The sequence below is a fragment of the Onychostoma macrolepis genome, chromosome 03 (assembly GCF_012432095.1).
Source record: "Onychostoma macrolepis isolate SWU-2019 chromosome 03, ASM1243209v1, whole genome shotgun sequence".
NCBI lineage: Eukaryota > Metazoa > Chordata > Actinopteri > Cypriniformes > Cyprinidae > Onychostoma > Onychostoma macrolepis.
This window is the reverse complement of record NC_081157.1, coordinates 7,395,725-7,416,147: the sequence shown is the minus strand read 5'-3', so window position 1 is coordinate 7,416,147 and position 20,423 is coordinate 7,395,725. Positions and strand designations below refer to the sequence as shown.

Here is a 20,423-nt window from a genome sequence, read left to right as displayed (position 1 = left end):
TCATAACAACAATACTGTAATAGGAAGAAAATTCTACAATCAATTCCATAATCACACAAGGGAGAATGATAAGTGTGTAAGTCAACAGCACCAGGAACAAACTGCCCAAAATTAATTTGCGCTTCAGAGCAGTCAGAGATATTACGTGAGAAAGACCTCGCCAAGTGCCAGCAAAACAGAGAATGATTATGGGGTAGGGAATTAAACACGCTATACACCGGGGTAGAACATTAAAATAAATATGATGGGGCTTTATTTCTGCAAAGATCAGAGGCACAAACCAGACGATCACAGAAATAAAACTGGAGAGTTTGAGTGAATGGTGAGATCTGTACCAGATAGGATGAGAAACCAGAAGATATCGTTCAAAAGCTACACATGCCATAAAATACAGACCCACAATTAAAGAATACTGATATGCACCAATCACATCATATGGCAATGAGGTTGTTGCTGCTATTAATATACAAATGACCTGTATGAGATCTGAAAGTATCAAATGACTAACAAAAACTGAAGCAGCAGGCCGAGATTTGATGATGAAACACAAGGCGATCAGAGTTAAGATCATGACTGGAATCTCAACGACTGAAAGAACACGGACAAATACAAGTTCTGCATATTCTTGTTTCCATATTAATTCCCTCCACTCCCAATAAAGTAAACCATCATCTGATCCAGTTGAGCCATTGATGCTGGTGTTATGTTGTGCCATTGTTTCACAAATTCCTGAGAGGAAACACTAAATAACAAACCAGTCATTAGTTTTAATATGTAAGAAATGCTTTAATTTCTCATTATAAAATTGTATTATCTGTAAAAACAGATGGTCTAATGTGTTTCTTCTGTCTAAATGTTGCCATTCAAATGGCAGATGTGTGATGTTACAGGGATAGCTCACCCAGAAATTAACACTGAGTCATCATTTATTCACCCTTATGTTGTTTCAAATCTGGAAAAATTGTTCATCTTCTGAACACAAATAAATATATTTTTAATTAATTCTGAGAGATTTCTGTCCCACTGACAGTCAACGCAACAGCCAGTTTGATGCTTCAAAAACTTCATTAAACTAATTCATATGAATTGAGAGGAACTTAGAAGGGCAGACATGTGACAGCAATAAATACTGAACAACTTACATTTATGACAGAACTTGTCCAGTTGGTTTGTGTTTATTTTTCCACAGAGAAGTCAAAGGAGAACATTCAGCTTTTCATTTCATTTTCCATCAACTCCACACCGTAAACACACATCCAAACGCTGTTGATCTGATGGAGAACATCGTTCAGATACAAACAAAAGTGAATAAACTTTTATTCCATTTAGTAGCAAGTTTAACTGTAACATATCTGATGGAATTAGTGAGATCTTACAGTCAAGTAAGGAGCAAGACGGCTGGGGAAGCTACATACGCTGAAATAAGACAAGAGTGGTGAGTAGAACACAATAACATCAATGACGAATCAAATAAACAGACTTTTCTTGCAGGAATCCACAGAAACAGATGAAGAGCGTACATGATCCAACTCAGACTAGACAAGAGTTCAGCTCCAACACTAATTAAACACTCGGTCAATGTTAAAGTTTCACTCAATGTTATATAAATGATTGGTAATGACTGTTAAACTGTAATTAAGGCTGAAAAAGGTCATGAAAAAGGGTAGTTTAAGGTAAGAAAACTAAATTTAAAAAAAATGTTCTGGCACAACTACCCAAATACACTTAAAATGTTTTCTAGTTCATTTTTCACAGTGTTTTTCACTTCCTCGGTCAAATAAGAAACCTGCAAACACTAAGAGAAAGCACAAATGCTCTGACTTTCCTAATTCTCTTGCTGTTTTGTGAACTCAGCTGTAATTACTTAGTTTGATTAACCACAAACAATCAGTGATACCAGAGGCTGAAATACAAATATATGAACTCATACATGAGATAACATGATCTGCAATCATAATGACAATTACAAGACAGATGATGATTTTTATGAGCTGATAAACTTACTATTGAACACAACCCCTTAAATGAGAAGTGGCTCAGACAAGGACCTGAAGGAAAACCCCCAAAAATGACATTAAACAATATACACATGATCTTACCTGTGTCTTGAAGATGTTCATCAGTAGATGATGGTGTCTGTGAGCTGATGGTTGTTCTTTTATAGTCTGAATTCACACCGGAAACAGTGGCAAATGGAGAGTGATTCTGTCAGATAATTAGAGCAAATTAACAAAGATGCATTAACATAATGAATGCTTAATGCACATGCATCCGCAACTTTAAAATGTAAAACCATTAAATGACATTGTAGTACTTCATTGAACGGACACACACATAAACTATTGAATCAACTCATTCGAAGAAGAATCTAAAGAGTCTGCCCTCAGTCATCTGCAGTCGTAAACTTAATTAATGATCAACATAGCGCCCAAGGGTCTCGGCTGGTTTCCTGTCCTGCTCTGCTATCTTCTCACGAGATCCATAAAAACAATGATAGATATAACGTTATTTTTAATCTATTAAGTAGTATGTTAAGTTATGCACGAAGAGGAACTGTACAGGGTGTGGACCTGCCCTGCAGGGACAATTTGATTGGAAGATCACGTCGAGGGATGGACCAAATCAGCCTGCTTAAAAAAACTGGTGACACAAAGAATTCGGCGCTCGCTCTTTGGCTCTTTGGCCTTCATTGACCTCACTACAACTTGTGCTCACATGCTGTACCATCAAGCGAGCAAGACTCCAGAACTCAAACACTTCGTCAAACTTTGTCAGAAATCTTAAAAGCCTAAAGTCTTTGCACAAGGAAACTCTAAGAAGAACATTAAGAAAGCAACATCCGTGGTCAAGGCAACCAACCAATCACCATGGGGGTTTTCCCGAAAGGACGTCATCCAACGACCAATCAGCAACCAATCGCAGCACCAGGATTCCCTGAGACAAGCCATCAAGGAAACCCGCTGTCAGCTCACGAACAAAATCACCTTTGTTGCTGTAAAACTGGTGATAAATCTAAAAGCAGTAAAGATAAGCTAAAAATCTCTGCTTTATGATTTTTGGAACTAGAATTTTGGGAACTTCATGCAACTCTGTAAATCCCATCTTCAGTATGTATGTGTGTGTGTGTGTGTGTTTCATTGATTTAGTTCAATGTGATTTAGTTTAGTTTAATGTATTTGAGTAGCTCAAATAAACTTTTGTTTCATTTTAAAGAGCAGTGTTTGTGTTTATGTGCTTGATAAGTTACTGCCTTGAGCTGTCGATCTTTGTTATCTTTGTTATCTTGCTCATAGTTAATAAGATTACCATTCTGTTTGTATTATCATTGGCCACGGAGTAATACAACAGAATTGTTAAAGGAACACTCCACTTTTTTTGGAAATAGGCTCATTCTCCAACTCCCCCAGAGTTAATAAGTTGAGTTTTACCGTTTTGGAATCCATTCAGCCGATCTCCGGGTCTGGCGATAGCACTTTTAGCATAGCTTAGCATAGGTCATTGAATCCGATTAGACCAGTAGCATCGCATTCAAAAATGACCAAAGAGTTTTGATATTTGTCCTATTTAACACTTGACTCTTCTGTAGTTATATCGTGTACTAAGACCGGCAGAAAATGTAAAGTTGCGAGTATGGTTCTCAGACCTGATTTCTCTCCTCGACGGCTCTCCATGGGAGATTCCCGTCAGGAGGGATCTCCTCTCACAAGCGGGGGTCTATCACCCCCGCCCGGAGATGTGGAAGTTGTGGGGGTGGCCCCTGAGGGGGCTCAACTCATAGCTTCCGGTCTCTCAACCGAGGTTGTTGAGACCATCCTCCAGTCCAGAGCTCCCTCAACAAGGAAACTGTACACTTTGAAGTGGAAACTTTTCACTTTATGGTGCGGAGACCGCCAGCTCAACTCAGTCAACTGCCCGATTGGTACAGTTCTGGAGTTCGTGGGGGCCTGTTCCTCCGCAGGGTTAACCCACTCCACCTTGAAGGTTTACGTGGCGGCAATTCGGCCTACCACACCTCTCTTGGTGGGCAATCAGTGGGTAGACACCCCCTAATTACACGTTTCCTCCGGAGGCTGAGGCCTCCGGCCAGAGAACTTATGCTATGTGGTGGATCAAGATGCTATTCCATAGCCTTGAGTCCTCTGCTCTCCCCTTTCCTGGGGATCAAGACTCACTTCACATCAAGTAGAAGTGATATTACTTAACTTTACTTTAAGATAATGTAACATTACAAGAAGTGCAATAACATCTCATTATCTGCAGTTGTTAGGGTATGTGAGTCACTACAAAGAGTGGACCCCGAGAGAACTCAACTCCGAGCCCTGGCTAACCGGACGCTTCATCGCAGACAGCACTCCTGCTCTGAACTGCATGTGGCATATTGATGGAAATCATAAATTAATACGGTAATTTGATTTAAATTTTTTTTTTGGTTCCACCCTTACAACTGGAATTGCAAAATGTTTTGATGCCAAGGAACCTTAAATATTAAGATTGCATTGTGAGTAAAGGAAACTACATATTTTAATTTACTACACATTATATTGTGTGAGAATAAGCATGATATTTAAAACAACGTTGTTTCCTAAATTATATATCAGAAACATTTTAAAATTTTGCAACAGAAATGGACTTTTAAGGGTGGTGCTACTCTGTAAGACATACTCTGATGTACCTTTCTTGTCTTGTCTTGTCATTTTTGTCTCAAATCAGCTGGCGATTTGTGATCCATGGAGGTATCGATGATTTGAATGCTGCTACTAACAATAATGCGACCACTGTGCTTGATGCCTTCCTTCGTGAATGAAATGGTAAATGAAAAATTACTTTTATGGTTTGAAATAATAATCATGCCTTTCTATATTTATGGTGGCTTGACATGTTTGCCGAGATATGATGAATGACCATGAAGATTTGAGATTTGGGCTAGTATTAGTATAGACTTCGTTAGGGTTAGTATAACCCTATAGATAGATAGATTTGTAAAAAGAATTCTGGAATTTTTATGATATCAAAATTTTGCTATTACAAAATCCTTACTTAAAGTTAATATAACTATATTATGATATTTATTGCTATTGTGAAATAAAATTACTCCTATCGTGATGTACGACTTTGGTCATATCGCCCACCCCTCATTCTCACCTTTTTCACTTCTTACCTGTTTGCATACCTGATCATCTATGCGTGTCTGTTTTTAATGTCAGACTGCACTACAATCAAGATGCATTACAGACAACCAAGATCTCACGGTGTGACATGACTCACAGCAGGGATCATATTCGTACAGGACAGTCATAGAGGACTATTATAACTATTATAACTGGAGATTTGCAGGGAGGTAGATTTCCAGGAACAAGATTGGGCACTGCTTGTCATGACTATTTAAACTTCACCTGTCAAAAAAACCAAAAAAACCAAACAAATCTAAACACACAGACAAGGTTTTTATAGAAGTTATTTATTTTAGCATTAACGGTTGATGTTGATACTTGTTCTGTTGTATTTGTGTTCTTTTTTTTAGAATTGAACGCCTTTGGCGAGATGTTTACACAAGTCCTCGATTTGTTTCACATGTTGTTTTTCCATCTGGAAGTGACTGGACTGTTGAATCCTGATGATGAGATCCACTTCTTTGCTCTGCATTGGGCATTTTTGCCCCAGTTAAAACATCTTTTAAAGAAGCATGGAACTTGCACAGGCTGAGAACGGAGAATGGTCGCTTAACATATCAACTTTGGCTGCAAAACAGAAAGGCTGCCGATGATCTGGAAATTGTATGTTTGCACATTTTAAACTCAAAATCACTTAAAGGGTTAGTTCGCTCAAATTCTTTCATTTACTCACTCAAGTTATTTCTTTGTTCTACTGAACACAAAGGAAGATATGTTGATATGTTCATACACAGTGGTAATTCAAAGTGCTTTACATAAAAGGACGTGAAATAGTCATTAAAAATAATAATAATCACAACAATAAAAACAAGGAATTAAAATAAATCACAACAATAAAAACAAAATGATATAAACATTTATTTAAAAAGAATTTAAAACGGTTAAGAATAGAAAATGATTATACATAGTGCAATCAGTTCGGACGTTGCACAGCGCTAATTCAACAAATGCACAGCTAAACAGATGTGTTTTGAGTCTGGATTTAAATGTGGCTAATGTCTGATCTCTTCTGGAAGCTGGTTCCAGCTGCGGGCAGCATAATAACTAAAAGCGGACTTTTGTGTAAACCCTTTGTATTTCAAACTGACTCGATCCTAATGATCTGAGTGGTCTGTTAGGTTTATATTCAGTGAGCATATCTGCAATGTATTTAGGTCCTATGCCATTGAGTGTTTTATAATGTCAATGTCAATTTTATTTATATAGCACTATTAAAAACAACCATAGGTTGACCAATGTGCTGCACAACAAAAGCAATTCAAATAAGACAATACAAAACAATTTCTAAAAAAAAAACATGGATTTAAAAACAGATAGTGAAGGTGCAGATCTAATACAGAGGGGCAGAGCATTCCACAATCTAGGTGCAGCAACTGAGAAAGCGCGGTCACCCCTGCATTTCAACTTCGACTTTGGGACGCATAATAATCTCTGGTTGGATGACCGGAGAGACAAAAGGGGCCGATGTACAATCAATTATTCTGATAGATAGGCAGGGGCCAAACCGTTTAGTGATTTAAACACTAAAAGAAGAATTTTAAAATTGACTCTATAGCGCACAGGCAACCAGTGCAGAGAGCGTAAAACTGGTGTAACATGATCCCATTTTTTGGTACTCGTTAAAAGCCTAGCGGCTGCATTTTGAACTAACTGCAGACGCGATAGGGCTGACTGACCAATCCCGAAATACAGCGAGTTGCAGTATTCTAATCTAGAAGTAATAAAGGCATGAACTAATTTTTCAAAATTTTTACTAGACAGTATAGGTTTTACTTTTACTAGAAGTCGAAGCTGAAAAAAGCAGGACTTAACCACTGTATTTATCTGTCTGTCAAATTTTAAACCATCATCAAAAATGACACCCAGATTTCTTACCCAAGGCTTCACAGAAGAAGTTAAATCACCAAGATTTACTATCGGTGTACTACGAGAGTCCGACGGAACAAACACAATTATTTCAGTTTTACTCTCATTGAAATTAAGAAAATTTAAAGACAACCAGGCTTTCACATCAGACAGGCATGACATAAGTGTTTCCAAACCACTTGAACTCTGTTTAAAGGGCAAATAGATTTGAGTGTGGAAAGACAGACCATGCTTCCTAAATATAGAACTCAATGGGAGCATATACAATGAAAAAAGAATAGGAGCCAGTATGGATCCCTGGGGAACACCACATGACAAAGAAGCTACTTTAGATGAGAGATCACCAATATTAACTCCAAAACTACGATTAGAGAAATATGATTTAAACCATTCAAGAGCACTTCCTTTTATGCCTACACTGTGCTCCAAGCGAGCAAGCAAAACAGAGTGGTCCACAGTGTCGAAAACAGCGCTCAAGTCTAGGAGCACAAGCGCAGCATGATCCCCAGCATCACCAGTTAGTAGAATATCATTTAAAACCTTCAGAAGTGCAGTCTCAGTCGAGTGGTGTTTTCTAAAGCCTGACTGAAAGACTTCAAAGATCTTATTTTCATCAAGAAAAATTAGAAGCTGTTGCAGGACTACTTTTTCTAATATCTTTGTAATAAAAGACAAATTGGAAATGGGTCTATAATTGGCTAAAACAGAAGGATCTAGGTTCGACCTCTTGAGCAAAGGATAAACTGTAGCATGTTTTAAACCATCCGGTACAGTGCTAGTCTCAAAACATCGGTTTATCATGGTCACAAGATAGGGACCCACTGCACCAAAAACTTGTTTCAGGAAATAAGGAGGAATAGCATCAATGGGGGAGCCAGATGGCTTTAACTGACACATTATGTCTTGGAGATGTAAAAAAGAAATAGGTTCAAACTGGCTGAACTCAACAACACAGACTGAAGAAATAGAAGGATCCAAAACAGGTGGAGATATCCCCAACCTGATATCACTAATCTTATTAATAAAAAAATCTAAGAAAGTCATCACACAAAGTATTTGACACATCTGGGTGCTCACAAACAGTTGGATTAACAACAGCATTAAAAATAGTAAAAAGAGTTTTAGGTCTGTGGTAATTCTTTTCAATAATTGTCGTGAAGTACTTGGATTTTGCTGCTCTGACTGCCTTCTGAAATTTAAATAATGAATCTCTTAAAATGTCAAAGGAAATTTGGAGCCGATCCCTTTTCCACTTACGCTCCGCTCTCCTAGTGTTCTGCCTCAGAGAGCGTATGTTGTCATCAATCCAGGGCTCAGATCTAGATTTGAGTTTTGAGGCCTTTACAGGAGCAACTGAATCTAAGACGTCCACACATGTGGAATTTAACCTGAACAGGAACTCCTCTGCACTCAAGTCACATTGACTGACACCTACTGATTTAATAGCCTCACAAAAAGCTAATGAGAAGGCTTCGCTAGTAGTAGATGTAATTAATCGAGAGTGACGGGTAAGTTGAGTGACTTTAGGAGTATTAGAAACCCAGGGAACAGAAAACAAAACAGATTTATGGCCAGAAAACCCGTTGTCAAGTACTTCAAGATTGTACAGAGAAAAGCCATATGTCAGCACAAGATCAAGTGTATGTCCCATCTGGTGAGTGGGGACATTGACATGTTGTTCTAGATCAAATGCATTTAACAGAGTATTAAATTCTTTGGCTAGTGAGTCTAAAGTGCAGCATACATGTACATTAAAATCACCAAGAATCAACAGTTTGTCATATATTGGTGTAAATTCCCCCAAAAAGTCTGCAAACTCATTTAAAAAGTTTATATTGTGTTTTGGGGGGCGGTAAATCAGAGCAACCAAAAGTGGAAAGTTCAGATCCAGTGTAAATAGCTGCAGCTCAAAACTCCGATAGTCATTAATCACCATTGACCGGCAAGAAAATGTGTCTTTAAAAATAGAAACCAAGCCTCCCCCGCGACCAGATTTACGAGGCGAATTAAAAAACAAACATTTTGGGGGTAAAAGTTCGGAGAAGGGACTAAGATCCCCAGTAGTAATCCAAGATTCTGTAATAAATAAAAAATCCAGCTTCCGCGAAGTGAAAAAGTCGTTAATAATAACAGTCTTATTTACCACTGACCTGGCATTTAACAACGCCATCCGAAGCCGAGGCGGATTCTCAGACGACACCTCAGACTGCCGTGCCCGGGAAAATGCACGAAGATGGTTCAAACATGCTCCTCCACGATGGACTCGGGGCGAGCCGTAAGCAGGGAACTGAGCATCTGCAGACGGAGTCAATGTAATATTCCAATTATAAAATTTATAAAATATATAAGTAAAAGTACTTTAAAATCAATCCTAAATGTAACTGGAAGCCAGTGTAAGGACCTGAGGACTGGTGTGATATGCTCAGATTTTCTGGTTCTAGTCAGAATCCTGGCAGCAGCGTTCTGGATGAGCCGCAGCTGTCTAATGGTCTTTTTTGGAAGGCCAGTGAGGAGACCATTACAATAATCCACCCTGCTGGTGATAAAGGCATGAACAAGTTTCTCCAAGTCTTTACTGGAAACAAAACATCTAATTCTTGCAATGTTTTTGAGATGATAGTATGCTGATTTAGTTACTGCTTTGATATGACTACTAAAACTAAGGTCTGTCTCCAGAATCACCCCAAGATTTTTGACTTGATTTTTAGTTGTTTGACCCCTAGAGTCAAGGTATGCATTCACCTTGAGAACTTCATCTTTGTTTCCAAATGCGATGACTTCAGTTTTCTCCTTGTTTAACTGAAGAAAGTTCTGGGACATCCAACTGTTAATTTCATCAATGCATTGGCAGAGAAAGTCAATGGAGCTATAGTCATTTGGAGATAAGGCTAGGTAAATCTGGGTATCACAGCATAGCAATTTGGTTCTCTCTCATTATTTGACTTAGTGGGAGCATATACAGGCAAAACAAGAGCGGTGCAAGAATTGAGCCTTGTGGGACTCCGCATGTCATGGACGTCCACTTAGACTTATGCTCTCCTATACTCACATAATAACCTCTCCCTTCTAAGTATGACCTGAACCATTTGAGTACCATCCCAGAAAGCCCGACCCAGTTTTCCAGTCTCTCTAGAAGTATGTTATGATCAACAGTCTCAAACGCACTGATGGTCCACTGATGAACGACTGAACTTCCAAGTCTTTGAAGCGTTTCAAAGAGTTCACTGAAATCCTTTTTAAGGAGTTCTGACTACTCTTTCCGAATATCGTTCTTCCCCACATGCATGATGACTCGATTTGCAGTCTTGTGCTTCATCAGAATGTTCCGAAGTTCCTTGTCCACATCAGAGACGGTTGCTTGAGGAAAGCAGCATGTAGTTGTAGTCCTGCTACTGATGTTTCTGATAATAGAGTCACCCACAATCAGAGTCCTGGGCTCGGCTGCACTCTGAGCTGAATGCCGCTGTCTGCTTGATCTTGAGCGCCTGTTAGTAGCGATGTTAGCTGCTGGCTGATACGATCTATGTTCAATCACATTTGGGGATTCCTCACCCACATTCAGATGTATAGGGGGTTGTAGAATACCAGTGTTTACAAGCTTTGTCAAAGCCGTATCTGGGGTAGAGAATGCTACCGCAGCAATACAATATATTCGTGACAATCTTAGTCTGTCGATCAGTTTCGGCTTGTTCCTCTACACTTGGTATAAACTGTTGAAATTCACAGGACTCACCCGCTGTATGCTGAGGGGGTCCATGATGACCGTCTGCTGTGTGTTCTGCCTGTTTTGGAAATCCAGCAAATAACTTTGTTTCAAGAACCACAATCATTTGTAGAAGTCTGTGGCAGTTCATGCAGCAAGTAGATTCCACGAAAGGCATTTTCTCTTGTCTGTTTGAATGTAGACAGCTATGTTTTCCCGTCTCCGGAATGTAAGCTGCTGGGAGGCAAAGAGTCTTCTTTTTCCAAAAAATGTGTTGTTTGAGCACTGTGCTGATCTGCTAAAGTTAAAATCTTAGAGAGATCTGAGAAAAGTATATAAATAGGGAACCAAGCGCAGAGCAATAGGCAAGAGCGTCCAAACAGTTGCGAAGCCAGAAGCGAATGGCTCCATCTCATCTTCTCCTCAAAGTTCAAAATTGGTCCGACAGCACTTATAAGTCTGCGATCCGCCGTAAAGCTAAAAAAAGAATTCGAAATTCATGCCTTACGAAGATCTGAGATGACCGAACACCTGAGAAGAGAAGATGTCAACCCCCAGAAGACTTCAGATGATGCTAACCCTGGAACAACATATAAAACTACCAAATATGGCTTAATAGAAACGTTTCATCCCAATTGCAAAGTTTAATCGCAAGTTCGCAACATATAATCATTGCAGTTGATAGTGTTCACCGTCTGTTTGATTACTTGTAATTTGTAACTAACTGCATGGTTCTTACTGAACATTTCTGCCATAGTCACCACTAATAACCTACGCCTAAATATAATGTAGAAACATAATATTTTCTGTAGCTGCTTTGCAACGATTGGTATCATGAATACAAATAAACTTGAATTGAATGTAAATATTAACACAGCAGTCATCATTTACTCTTGCTATCTGAGCTGCTGAAAACGTAGTGGCTTGATTGTTTTAGAAGGGAATGTGCTCCCAATCTACCTAAATGCGTCTATGCTCACGCAAATCATTTGTGATCCAGCTTCACCGACAGAAGAAGTGAAGACAGAAAACATTTTTGCATTATGAATCTTTGCAAATCGCCTTTTCTAATAATGTGCTAGTTACCGAGTTTGGAGGCTAAATGCGGCTAAAGCTAACAGTCTCATGAGAGATTGTCACCCCATGGAACCGAGAGGCAGGCTGAACACAGCTCATTAGCATTTAAAGGAACATGCACCGAAAAAGCTCGCTGTGAACAGAGCTGTTTTTGACAGGGCAAAAATGGTGTTGTTTTACACTACAGTTGAGAAATTGTAACCAAAGCATGTTATAGGCTTTTTATTAAGACCCTAAAGAATCATATCAACTTGTGGAAAATGGCCATCCTATGACCCCTTTATCATGTGAGTCTCAAGGTATCCTTTACACGCAAAAGACTTTCCACACTGAGAGCAGGTTCAGATCAGTTTGTCTTTATTAATTTCCCGAAGGCAATTTGGTTGCAGCGCACAAGCATTTCACATAAACAACAAAAACACAATCCATTTCCTTCCTAAAAGTTCTTACCTTAAATTTAAAAACTTTACAGATGAGCGGATGAATGAATGTTTAAACCGATTTGTTTTACTAATAGGGGTTCTATAATGAATGCCAGAAGGGAGAAGGACAAACTCGTGATACATAGGGTGGGAATCATCAAACAAAATGCTCTGGGCTTTACCTAAAACCTGTCTTTTGGTGCTTTTCCTCTGCACGGTACGGCCCAGTACGGCTCACTTTTGGAGAGTTTTCCACTGGGTATAGTACTTGGTACTTTTTATAGTACCACCTCAGCTGAGGTTCCAAGCGAGTCGTATCGTTACCAAAATGTGATGTGTAAACCCTGCTGATCACTGATTGGCCAGAGAGAATCGTAATTATTGTACTTGCATCACGAGACACCAGACCCGCTAGATTTAAATCAGCATAGCCAGTGAAGGATCGAATGCAACTTTTGTTTGAACGAACGCACCTTTTTTAAAACAACCAAACCATGTCTGTAGAGGAAGTACAGACGTTCCTCTCATTGACAGGCGAGGAGTGGATCCAGCGAGAGCTTGATGGAGCGACGCAGAATGAAAATGTTTTGTTGTGTGTTTGTTTATGTCGCGTTTATGGTGATGTCACGGCAGTAGAGGCGGCGCAACCAAAATGACGTATAATCCCACCCACTCTAAAGCGGTACTAAACTAAAGTGCAAACGCAAACAGAGGCGTAACAAGCCGAGCTGAACCACGGCAGTGGAAAAGCGCCATATGATATAACTGGGCCATAGTCATTTGCTTCCTCCCCGTTATTTTACTTCCCTGGTTTACAATCCTCTCAAGACAATTCTTGTACGACTTGGCTCGGCACGGTTCAGAACGGCACCGCCTCTACTGCCATGACTCTTGAAAAACTTTTAATTCTGCGTCGATGCATCACGCTCTCGCTGGATCCGCTCCTCGGCTATCAACGAGAGGACAGTCTGTACTTCCTCAACAGGCAACGAAGCCATTTTTTGGTTGTTAAAAGAAAGGTGCGCTCATTCAAAACAGTTGCGTTCGATCCTTCGCTGGCTGTACTGATTTAAATCTAGCGGGTCTGTTGTGTCTCGGGCGCAAGTTCAATGACGCAGGGAGTGGCGATTTTCTCCGGCCAATCAGTGATCAGCTAAATTTACACGTCACGTTTTGGTAACGGTACGGTCCGCTTGGAACCTCGGCTGAGATGGTACTAAAAAAAGTACCAGGTACCAGGTACTGTACCCAGTGGAAAACCCCCCAAAAGTGAACCGTACCGTGCCGTACCATGCAGTGGAAAAGCGCCATTAGAGAATTAAACCAGCTCAACAGTGAAAAAGATAACAGTGACTTAATATAGGATCTGTAGAACATGTACATCAATGATTTGTCCACATTAAATGACCTTAGTTTCCGCAAGCAATACAATCTTTGCTGCCCCCTCTTACACAAAACCTCAGTATTGGGAGAAAAGGACAATTTGATATCCAAAACAGTACCAAATACTTATACTGTTCAACACTCATAATACCTACTCCATTAATGCTTGTTTGCTTATACTGAATAGTCATCTCCTTGGTTTTAGAAACATTAAGTTTTAAGAAAGCATTCTGACGCCACATAATAAAATCATCAACCTCAGGACCCTACATGGAGTCCTCCTCACTAATAAAGCTAACTATTACAGAATCATCAGATAATTTTATAATATGCCTACTTCTGTAACTACTCTTACAGTCATTTGTGTACAAGATAAATAATAAAGAAGAGAGGACACACCCTTGAGGTGACCCAGTAGATGACATTTACTTACATAGACATTTACTCTTTAAGGTGAAAGGCTTTTATGAAGAGTGAGTTACCAAATGAATTTTAAGTTGTCCTTTCTGTGTACAAGTCTTTCCACCAGTATGAATTAACATGTGCCTCTTAAGGCTTGATTTATGTGTAAAACTCCTTCCACACTGAGAGCAGCTGTAAGACTTTATCCCAGTATGAATTAACATGTGAGTCTTAAGGTATCCTTTACTTGTGAAACACTTTCCACACTGAGAGCAGCTGTAAGGCTTTATTCCAGCATGAATTAACATGTGATCCCTCAGGATTCCTTTACATATGAAACTCTTTCCACACTGAGCACAGGTGAAAGGTTTTTTCCCAGTATGAATAAACATGTGAGTCTTAAGGTATCCTTTACTTGTGAAACTCTTTCCACACTGAGAGCAGCTGTAAGGCTTTATTCCAGTATGAATTCTCATGTGCTTCTCAAGGCATACTTTATATGTAAAACTCTTTCCACACTCAGAGCAGCTGAAAGACTTTATTCCAGCATGAATTAACATGTGCTTCTCAAGGCTTGCTTTACGCGTGAAAGTGTTTCCACACTGAGAGCAGCCGAAAGGCTTTTCTGAAGTGTGAGTTACCAAATGAGTTTGAAGATGTCCTGTTTGTGTAAAACTCTTTCCACACCGAGAGCAGCTGAAAGGCTTTTCTGAAGTGTGAGTTACCAAATGTTTTTGAAGGTGTCCTTTCTGTGTAAAACTCTTTCCACACTGAGAGCAGATGAAAGACTTTATTCCAGCATGAATTAACATGTGATTCTTAAAGCTGGCTCTGTGTGTAAAACTCTTTCCACACTGAGAGCAGCTGTAAGGCTTTATTCCAGCATGAATTAACATGTGATCCCTCAGGATTCCTTTACATATAAAACTATTTCCACACTGAGCACAGGTGAAAGGTTTTTTCCCAGTATGAATTAACATGTGAGTCTTAAGGTATCCTTTACTTGTGAAACTCTTTCCACACTGAGAGCAGTTGTAAGGCTTTATTCCAGTATGAATTCTCATGTGCTTCTCAAGGCATACTTTATATGTAAAACTCTTTCCACACTCAGAGCAGCTGAAAGACTTTATTCCAGCATGAATTAACATGTGCTTCTCAAGGCTTGCTTTACGTGTGAAAGTGTTTCCGCACTGAGAGCAGCTGAAAGGCCTTTCGACTTCTGTTTTTTTAATGCTGCAACTCACTGATTTTTCTCCATTGTCTTTCTGATCCTGATATTTCTCCTCCACCTCATTCAGATCTGGTCTTTCTTCTTTCATTTTCATCAAGCCTAAAATGAAATCATTATAAAGATGAAAATCAATTGGTACATTTGAAAAATAAAAGGATAAAATATTTGTGTACAGACAAAAACGATGTCAAAACTGTCCCATTTTAACACAGATCCATGAAGACGTCTAAAAACACTGCATTATGCTGCCAGGCCCGTAGATGGCGCTGTCATTTTGTAATGAAACGCTACACATTGACAGCTCCAGCAAACAGGGTTTGTTCTTTGATCGCTTTCTGTAATTTAATAATTTAGATAACATATTATATTCATTCTATTATAAGAAACAATGTTTAGTTTGGTCACTGGCTTGATTTCCACACACACACACAAAAACATTGAACACTTCTGAGACAAATAAAATCTGACTGAACTTGAATAATTACACATCAGAAATCACTGAATACTGATCAGACATTAGAATAAATAAGTTTACTTCCATGTTGTGATAATGCTGTCAGGTATATGTAACCCTGGAGCACAAAACCAGTCATAAGGGTCAATTTTTGTAAATTGAGATGTAAGAATAATCTGAAAGCTGAACAAGTAAGCTTTCCATTGGTGTATGGTTTGTTAGGATAGGACAATATTTGGGTAAGATACAGCTATTTGGAATCTGAGGGTGCAAAAAAAAAAAAAAAAAAAAATTGAAATATTAGGAAAATCACCTTTAACCCTTAAAAGCATACCACGGGTCTTTAGCGACCCGGTACATCATTCTCCACCCTCTCCCTCCTTAATGTTTTTAAAGTTAGACATCAACTTTCTATGTATTCCTCAATCTATTCATTATAAACTAGGGATGCACCGAATCCAGGATTCGGATTCGGATTCGGCCGAATATTGGACTTTTGACGGGTTCGGTTTCTGCCGAACCTTAAAAATCCACCGAACCCATAGCTTGCATTAAGCGCTACACTGGTCAACGTCACGCCGCCGTTGAGTACGGGAAGGTGTTTAAGGTGGACCGTTCGAATGCAGTATATGTGAGAAAGTGAAAATGGAACTCGTGAGCAGAAAAAGTGTTGTTTGGCAGTACTTTCAGTTGAAAGAAGGCGATTCAAGTCGAGCTACATGTTCAATTTGCAATGCCGATTTGTCTCGTGGTGGCAAGGACCCCAAACAATACACAACATCGCCGCTGTTAAAACATTTGCGTATTAAACATCCGAAAGAATACGAGTTGTGCATTAAAATAAAATAAAATGAAAAATACACTGCTGCGAACGTTGTTTACTTCATTAATGTGTTTACTGTGTTAATGGTCTGAGGATGGGAGTAGGATTCGGTATTCGGTTTCGGGTTCGGCAGAATCTTAACCAGTGGATTCGGTATTTGGCAGAACCCCAAAAATCTGGATTCGGTGCATCCCTATTATAAACGGCGTTTTAGTGCCACGTTAAAAAATTTTTTTTAAATCTAAAATTACGAGATTAAAGTCATAATATTACGAGAATAAAGTCAAAATATTACAAGAATAAAGTCGAAATGTTTCGAGAATAAAGTCGAAATATTACGAGAATAAAGTCGAAATGTTTAGAGAATTTAAATCGTAGAAATGAAAGTTATAATATTTTGAGAGTATATTGCGCATGCAAATGGCGCACATTGAGAGCGCCGGGAGAAGTTGCCAGGCCACCAGATTTGATTTGAATATCGTTGTGTCCGAGCGGCTGCATCATCTTACTGGGATGTCAATATTAAGGACTCACGGAAACGGTTTAATATCAAGAATATGATATTTATTAACAGACTGACAACTGTTTATCTTAACATCAACTCACACACTCAGTCGACATTCCTTTGGGGGGCGCTGTTAGCTCTCTCTCTTATTTAACCCTTTTTAATACACTACAAATATATGTGGGATTATTAGAAGAAATCATACCATGTGTCATACTCGCGGGGACAGCATGCTTGGAAATAATATTTCATGTCTTCCATTGCATTCCTTATTTGTAGTGCGCCAGCCACCCGATAGCTTAAGCTTTGTGCTTTTAGTGCTTTTAATATAAAACAAAGTCTCAGCTTTCAAAATCAGTTTTATAACGAAACACAAATTATGTGTCTTACAATAATGTGATTTTCAAGATCTTTAATGTGGCGTCACAGATCACTGTATTTATGTGAATAAATTCATTAAATTATTGTGAAAATTCCACCACCTACTCCGCAAAAACGTCTGTGGCGTCCAAACTTTCATTCCTCACAGCCTGTTTAATTAAACAGCAATAAAACGTTCTAAAGGTTGACGTGGACTCAAATTTATTAACATACGTTATATTGTTGTCTTTTCTGCTGTAAACTTTAAGTGACTATTCACAAACTGTTTTATTCATGGTATACTGTAAATGAGGACATCATTTTGTGCTTTGTTGCTTTTACACACAGCTCAGCTTTCAAATTCTGCCAGTTTTATAACAAAATACAAATTATAAATGTGTTTTTGCTCTTTATTTCAAGTTTATAGCAAGATATAAAGTGAAGGAACATCATAAGGCATGAAAAAAAAAAAAAATTAATTTAGCCTAATTTATAATGAAAATAATGTCTCGTCATTCGTTATTGTAATCGGAACGACGACTGACTCACATGCCGCTTGACAAACACATTGCAATATAGCCTACATATTGTTTTTATTTCGCTATAAAACTGACAGATTTTGAAAACTGAGGTTTGGAATATCTCCCGGTGCTCCCAATCCGGGCCATTTGCATGAGCAAAAGGCTAGAATAGCCTATCTCAAAATATTATAACTATAATCTTTATTCTCGAAAACGTTGACTTATCTCGTAATCTTAGATTTTTTTATTTTTTAACGAGGCACTAAAACGCCGTCGTAATAAACAATATAACAAGAAAAAATTGAGAAATATAGAAGAATGCCTGTTTTCTGATTATTTTTTTGTAAAAAGTGTATAGGGTCGCTTGAGACCCGAGGTGTGTATTAGTGTAAGTATTTTTTCCTGCGTAACTATATTTACATATCTGATGAGTCAATACGTGCAATGCATCTTTATTCCTCAGGGTGGCACTGTTTGATACACAATGATGACGTGATGTTTCACTCATAATTACTGCAGGCATAAAACAAACGAATATCATCAGCGAAAATTTAACTGGTTTAAATGGCTTTACTAGGACTGTCGCGGTGAAGTAATTTCCCTTGCGGTAATTTTGAGTGGCTCAATAGCGTGGTATGCGGTATTACCGCATATATATATATATATATATATATACACATATACAGTATATACAGGTGCATCTCAATAAATTAGAATGTTGTGGAAAAGTTTATTTCAGTAATTTAACTCAAATTGTGAAACTCGTGTATTAAATAAATTCAATGCACACAGACTGAAGTAGTTTGGTTCTTTTAATTGTGATAATTTAGGCTCACATTTAACAAAAACCAATTCACTATCTCAACAAATTAGAATACTTCATAAGACCAATAAAAAAAACATTTTTAGTAAATTGTTGGCCTTCTGGAAATTATGTTAATTTACTGTATATGTACTCAATACTTGGTAGGGGCTCCTTTTGCTTTAATTACTGCCTCAATTCGGCGTGGCATGGAGGTGATCAGTTTGTGGCACTGCTGAGGTGGTATGGAAGCCCAGGTTTCTTTGGCAGTGGCCTTCAGCTCATCTGCATTGTTGGGTCTGGTGTCTCTCATCTTCCTCTTGACAATACCCCATAGATTCTCTATGGGGTTCAGGTCAGGCGAGTTTGCTGGCCAATCAAGCACAGTAACACCATGGTCATTGAACCAGCTTTTGGTACCTTTGGCAGTGTGGGCAGGTGCCAAGTCCTGCTGGAAAATGAAATCAGCATCTCCATAAAGCTTGTCAGCAGAAGGAAGCATGAAGTGCTCTAAAATTTCCTGGTAGATGGCTGCGTTGACTGTGGACTTCAGAAAACACAGTGGAGCAACACCAGCAGATGACATGGCAGCCCAAATCATCACTGACTGTGGAAACTTCACACTGGACTTCAAGCAACATGGATTCTGTGCCTCTCCACTCTTCCTCCAGACTCTGGGACCTTGATTTCCAAATGAAATGCAAAATTTACTTTCATCTGAAAAGAGGACTTTGGAGCACTGAGCAACAGTCCAGTTCTTTTTCTCCACAGCCCAGGTAAGACGCTTCTGACGTTCTCTGGTTCAGAAGTGGCTTGGTAGCCCTTTTCCTGAAGACGTCTGAGCGTGGTGACTCTTGATGCACTGACTCCAGCTTCAGTTCACTCCTTGTGAAGCGCTCACAAGTGTTTGAATCAGCTTTGCTGGACAGTATTCTCAAGCTTGCAGTCATCCCTGTTGCTTGTGCACTTTTTCCTACCCAAATTCTTCCTTCCAGTCAACTTTGCATTTAATATGCTTTGATACAGCACTCTGTAAACAGCCACACCTTTCAGTAATGACCCTCTGTGACTTAGCCTCTTTGTGGAGGCCGTCAATGTTCGTCTTCTGGATCATTGCCAAGTCAGCAGTCTTCTCCATTATTGTGGTTTCAAAGAACAAGAGATCCCCGGAATTTATACTGTAGGGATGGTCATTTATTCAAACTCAAATATAAATATTCTAATATTTTGAGATACTGATTTTTGACTTTCATGAGCTGTAAGCTCTAATCATCAAAATTAAAACAAAAAAAACTTTTGAAATGTTTTACACTGTATGTATTGTGACGGGAGGAGCCAACGACAGACACAGTGGGTGTGGCGTCAGGCCTCGGAGAGGCTTTTATTTAACAAAATTGATAAAATAAAGTGTCCAGGGGAAGAAGTGTCCAAAATAAACAGGGGGTCTGGTGTCCTCGTCGTGCTGCGGGGCTCGTGAAGGAGGGCAGTGTTCCAAAGGGGAAGGGTCCAGGGAAGGGGCGGAGTCCGGTGGCCGCACGCGCTCCCGGTCTGGTCCGGTTTACGAGGGGCGGCGGCTTCTTCTGAGCGGCGGCTCTTCCTCTTCTTCCTCGGCCTTTGGCGGGACTTGATCGGCCCGGCATCCTGGTCCGACGGCCGTAATACGGGTGCGGCGTTCTCCCGGACCGCGGGTTCTGCAGCACACA

The 20,423-nt window shown here is 39.3% G+C and overlaps 1 protein-coding gene across 3 annotated transcripts in view; it reads right to left on the bottom strand.

The window, feature by feature from the left end:
- Window positions 1-735: 735 nt before the first annotated feature.
- Window positions 736-20,423, bottom strand: part of LOC131537549 (gastrula zinc finger protein XlCGF57.1-like) — a 28,678-nt gene continuing 8,990 nt past the window's right edge. The window contains exons 3-6 of one of the 3 annotated variants that reach the window (XM_058771083.1): window positions 15,269-15,354; window positions 2,100-2,205; window positions 1,377-1,416; window positions 736-1,271 (exon numbers count right to left, since the gene is read on the bottom strand). In XM_058771083.1, coding sequence (XP_058627066.1) covers window positions 1,379-1,416; window positions 2,100-2,205; window positions 15,269-15,354 — 230 coding nt within the window. In that variant the 3' untranslated portion in view covers window positions 736-1,271; window positions 1,377-1,378. Of the gene's footprint in view, window positions 1,272-1,376; window positions 1,417-2,099; window positions 2,206-11,625; window positions 15,355-20,423 lie in introns of those variants that run through there. The other 2 variants (XM_058771082.1, XM_058771080.1) reach the window with 2 other exon arrangements.